This window comes from Trachymyrmex cornetzi, unplaced genomic scaffold (genome assembly GCF_001594075.2).
Source record: "Trachymyrmex cornetzi isolate Tcor2-1 unplaced genomic scaffold, Tcor1.1 scaffold30, whole genome shotgun sequence".
NCBI classification, from domain to species: domain Eukaryota; kingdom Metazoa; phylum Arthropoda; class Insecta; order Hymenoptera; family Formicidae; genus Trachymyrmex; species Trachymyrmex cornetzi.
In genome coordinates this window covers 121424-127062 of record NW_017297692.1, presented here as the reverse complement: position 1 = coordinate 127062, position 5639 = coordinate 121424, and the positions used below count along the sequence as shown (strand labels likewise).

At 37.5% G+C, this 5639-nt stretch overlaps 1 protein-coding gene across 4 annotated transcripts in view; it reads right to left on the bottom strand.

The window, feature by feature from the left end:
• The window catches only part of LOC108762475 (RNA-binding protein 4.1), a 15353-nt gene extending 10127 nt beyond the window's left edge, over nt 1-5226 (bottom strand). For 2 of the 4 annotated variants that reach the window (XM_018509495.1, XM_018509494.1), the window contains exons 1-4: nt 4934-5226; nt 2392-2412; nt 1691-2030; nt 555-866 (exon numbers count right to left, since the gene is read on the bottom strand). In XM_018509495.1, the coding sequence (XP_018364997.1) occupies nt 555-866; nt 1691-2030; nt 2392-2412; nt 4934-4987 (727 nt within the window). In that variant the 5' untranslated portion in view covers nt 4988-5226. The remainder of the gene's footprint in view (nt 1-554; nt 867-1690; nt 2031-2391; nt 2413-4933) is intronic. The other 2 variants (XM_018509496.1, XM_018509497.1) reach the window with 2 other exon arrangements.
• Between the last annotated feature and the right edge of the window lie 413 nt (nt 5227-5639).

The window sequence follows — 5639 nt, the reverse complement described above, 5'->3', positions numbered from 1 at the left end:
CTAGACATCCTGGCTGTTTTCGGCACTTTACAATTAGCAAATAAATCGGATTTGGTCATATTTTCGTAGTACGTAACCTAACGATTACTCTGATATCAAATACATTCTAGCAAATAATTCTGTGGAGGTAGAAAAGGGACTTGAAGTAGCGCTGCGCGGGCCGTGTAGGTTCTCGCTGCACGACCGCTAGTATTGATTTAATATTAAAAATATTGAATTTCCAAATTTTATTTACGCTATCTTCGAGCAAAATAAAAAGCAAAAAAATCTGGTGTGCTTAATTTCTTTGCAGCACCACGGGATGTATTTTTTTCAGTATGGGGGGGTCCAGCTTAATATTAACCTGGACCCCCCCATTTTATTTTTTTATTCCCACTAAACCGCTGGAGCAAAAAAATTTTTTTTTCAGCAAATAATTAGCAAATAAAGAGCACTAAATTTTTGACCTATCACGATTTTGATTTTCGATGGTGGGGAGTCCAGGTTAATGGGGGTTAGTTATTTGAGACAAAGTCACATACTTTTAAAGCTGCAAACACCACCCTTATGATTACCGTAATCTGTTCTAGCGCCGAAGTCGGCGCGACCATAATCAGGTGTTCGTCCATAGTCCGCCGCAGTTGGTCCATATCCTCCCACAGCACCGGCAGCTGGCCCGTATCCACCACCCATCCCCGGCGCCGTCGAAGTGTAACCCATCGCCGCACCACCCACGTTCTGACCGTAAGCTCCGCGATCGCCGTAGCCGGCACCAAAGTCCGCCCCACGGCCGCTAAAGTCACCAGCCCCGCGATTGTAATCGGTGTACCCGGTCGCGACGCCACCTGCAGCAGATCCATCGTAACCAACGAGTTGGATCGGAAGAACTGCAAAGCACGCCGAGATATGGAATTGGTTTTTAGTGTACATCGTGTCAAGGTTTTATATCATTTTTCATTCCAACATACTATTTTCTCAAATGATTACCGAAACGTCGTATCGTTGCGAAGAGGTGCACTCAAGAAAAATTCGGAGTATTATCATTTTATCCTTGATCACCGAATGTTAAACAACAAGAAGGGGTTCTTGAACCCTGGGTGCACCCAGGTGAAGTTTCTGAACGTAGCCTAGAAAGCCTTGTTAGATGGTTTTTATCTAATGATGGGTCTATTAAACTCACTCAATTATAAATTTCTTTGTCAAAAATATCAATTTAATTTTTTTATGCTACTCAATTATTCTTATTAATATATATAGTATTCATTCTTTTCTTATATCATTTTGATTTCTTGAAATCAATTAGTGTCTTTCACTTAACATAAATAAATCTTACAACCTCGTACTTTTTTTCTATTTAATGACACAAGTCAACACAAACATTTTATCTGTTTTGGCATTCAATCAGTAACAAAGATAGAATGACACTTGTGTTACTGAATGATGAGAAGCACCCAGTAACTGTGTTACAGATTTGAGTGTGTTAGCTCCGGAGGCTTAAGCGAGACGAATCTCCTGTTTTACACTCATTGGTGCGGGACAGCGAAAAAAAGCAAAATATCAACAAAAGTATTACGACAATAATATTGAGTATTACATTGAGAGTGTGGCGCAAATGCATGTACAGGCACGATGTAGACATTTGAAGAAAATTAAATGAGAAAATAGTCTTGTCGGAATTTATGATGCAAACTGAGGTGCAAACAATACCAACCTCTTCTATCATTGTATGGTCCAGGACGAGCGTCTCTACCACCGTCTCGTCCCCCCCTACCACCTCTCATTGGTCCACCTCTTCTGTCATCTCGGCGTCCTCCTCCGCCTCCGCGTGACTTTCCAGTTGACTGTTCCACGTTGATTGTTGCCCCCTTGAAGTTGGAATTATGGAGTGCCTTGATCGCCGCAGCTGCATCCTCCTCTCGTGCCATGTGGACGAAGCCATATCGATTCATCACGTCGCATTCGGTCACCTCACCGAAGCGCAAGAACAATTGCCGCAACTCATCGTTACGACAATTTTCTGGCAGCCGGCCAACAAATATTTTTGTTTTCCTCTGCGAAATATGAAATCACACGCAACACGCATTATTATTGCGTCGAATATTGGTCGCCGAGAAAATCATAAGCATTAATGCATTGTTATAGAAAAGCAAGACTATAAGATTATACAAGATTTGTATCTCAGAAATCGACCATAAATCCTTTGTAGAAAGTATGGTGTCTGTTCGAGACTTGCTATTGCTCAGTTGTGTTGAAATGCAATTTTACAGAATATATGAAATTACAATAATGTAAAATATTCTGAGCATATTATTATGACTCTAATTTTTGTTCTTCAATAAGATATTTATTCAATGTCTTTTGTCAGAGTTGTCATTAATTAGAAAAAATATATAATTGTTCATATGCTCTTACCGGCTGATTAGATGACACCATCTGAAACAAAATGTTCAATTGGTTAATGGATACGTATATATGACAATTTTTACATTTTATTTTTTATAACTTATTTTAGATTTAAAAATTCTGATGTATGATGTTAATAATTCGTTTATGTCAATAATTCTTTCAGGCAATTACGGCATAATTCAGGCATTTACCACAAATGATGAAAGAATTATTTAGAACAATAATTTATCTATTATTTTTGCTTTACATTTTTTGCATTACTTAACAGTAATAATAGGTGTCTTGTTAATATTAATGCAACCGTTGGGATTACATAAAAATAAAAATATTTCCAGAGCGTTATATTAAATTTAAACCCAAAAAACAGACAACTATGAAATATAAAACGTATGTTTTTTGTAATTTTACATCATATTTTTTGTATTTAAAATAAATATATAATTAGACGTTGGAGAAAGAAAGAGGGGGGAAAGGAGAAAAGTATAAAAAAATACATAAAAATACAAAGCGCTTTTTATATTATTCATCTTTTCTCTTTTTCCTCTCTGTTCAACGTCTAATTAAGGCTGCGTTTGGGCAGAGTGCTATCAGCGCCATTTGTGTAGTACTATCCTTGTCTCACGTCTAATGGACGATGAAGATAGAATGACAGAAATAGCGCTAATAGCGTCTCCCCGAATCCAGCCTATATATCTTCACCTTAAATGCAGGATATATAGTGCAAATGCAAAAAAACCGACATACACACAAAAAACTGGACTGGAGGAAGCAAATTGCAAGAAACGTGAAAGGTTTTATTCCAACAATTTGATCCCGAAGATAAACTTGTTGCGCGTCAAAATTTAATCCTGGAAGTACCGAGCAGTCATTATTAACTATTTCTATTTTTTAGATTAATATTATATTTTTTGTATAAAAGATAAGATTCTGAAATTTTTTTGATTTTGTAATAATTAATTCGGCTAAAAATATTTTATAGGCATTTATATTTTTCTCATTTGTCTAAAATCCTTTTATATGCATTGTTATCAATTGGTTATCAGGATTATACATAAGTTTAAAGGATTCTTCAAACAAAAGATAATTTGCAGAAAATACCACAAATCTATGTTTGAGTTACAACTTAAAATAATGGTGCCTGATATTTTTGGCCAAGACTGTACATCCTTTATTCTGGTAAAATATTTGATTTTTCATCACCTTTTTTTTGTTTTTACAGTAATAAATAATTATAGTAATTTCTTCGCTTAGTTCTTAAGTAAAACATTAGCACTTTTAGGCCCAGTTTCACAATTTACAGTTAACTCTTAACTAAGGTTTAACTGGTTTAACTTATTCCTCATCTCTTTCCAATTCTAAAATTGGCCTCAAGATTGGCCTAATTCTTAGAATTAGAAAAAGATGAGTCAATTAAACAAAGAATAAAATTAAACTACATTGTGGTAGAAATAAGCATAAAAAGAAAAGATCTAAGGATAACATATACTTGGGAAGCAGTAGGAATCTGGGGGTCAATTGTACTTTCCATTTAGATCCAGTTCTACAGCTATGTATTTTTACTCTCTTTATTTGTTTCAACTATTGAAAAGAAATGAGGAATAGAACTGAAAGGAGGTGAGGAATAGATTGAACCTTGATTAAGAGTTAATCATGAATTGTGGACCTCAGAGAGAAACAAAGAATAAGTAACATAGTATAATAATTGTGTGGACTTGTCACCAAATGGAAAGCACCTGTGTATCTTGGAACAAAATGAAAATTACAAAAATGAGCAAAAAAAAATTACTAGAATATTATAATTTCACTGATCAACGCTTGAATTTTTACTTTTGTAATTTTCGAGATAATTTTCATCTCGTTTCAAGATACCGTTCGATCTTCTAAATGCCTTATATCATCTGGCAATTACTTTTACCTATAAAAGATCAAAAATCGTCAAGGACCAAAGACCTTTGAGGATTCTTGACTCTCATTCACATTCTAGAAAATCTTTTGCATACTTCTCTCATCCTTATGTATATTAGTATGTATATTAGTTTCATATTCATCGCAGAAAGAAGAAGGATGCATGTCATTGAATACATGACGCGTGCGATAGACGATCCCGCCTAAAATACACGGCCGGCCTTTTCCTTCTGCCTCTCCCACCTCGATATTTCGAACTTCAAATCGTTAATTTTTTTTCTTTTTTTTTTTACAGCTACTTTCGCATAGCTGTTACGCTTCGCCAATGTCAGGAGTAAACAAAAAGCAAAAAAAGACGAACGCGTATCACAAGTCATAACGCGGTGAGGAAACGGAGGGAGGCAGATGGGCGAAATGGCGGTCGAAGTCGAGTCCACTTCAAGAAAAGTACTACCAATCGTCGTAAGAACGATCCTCGATCGCTCGCGTCGCCCATGACGCCGATCGTTCAATTTATTGATTCCTTGAGCATTTATAGAACGAAGTATATGAGAGAAACGTGATCATGTCGGTTGCACCGCAGAAAGCAGGAGAAATGGGGGAAGTGAAAAGGAGATATGGAATGTAGAGAATGAGATATTACCGTTCCAGCCGCCGACGTCTCCGTAGTAGCGTGATAACCGACAGACGTGTCCATCGATAAACCTGAGAGGAGTGGGAAAAAGGCAGAAACGAAGAAACTGAAATCGACGATTAAACCGACGTACGAGCGATTCTCGTACACGTGAGCGACGTGAGCGTTATCACACGAGCCTTGATCACTGAATCCGTAGCACGATAGATCGTGACTCACACGTTAAAAAAAAATTGATACGAATAATACAACGCACCCGAGTGACGACGCTGATACTTTTAACGTGAACCGTAACACCGTAAGCGTTGGTCAGCGTTCGTTGTTCGAAACAGTGCTACCAACCGTGCGATACGCTTCGTTCTCGGACCCCGCCGGCTTTCCTCGTTTCCGGTTCCACGAGGTTTTTATTTTCATAGCACTACATGGCGAAATACCTCATGCTGGATTCACCCTGCATCCGATTTGCGTCGTACGACGCTTTGCAACCAATCAGAAAACAGGATTCCGATGATACGAAGCAAAATCCATCGGAATCCTGATTTCTGATTGGTTGCAGAATTTCGTACGACGCACATTGGATGCAGAGTGAATCTAGCATTAGGCCGGAATCAGACTATGCATTGAAGAATGAGATTGATGATTGAGGGGCTCCGCACAATAAAAGGAACAGGGAACAGAGAATAATGCTGGATTCACACTGCATCTGATTTGCGTC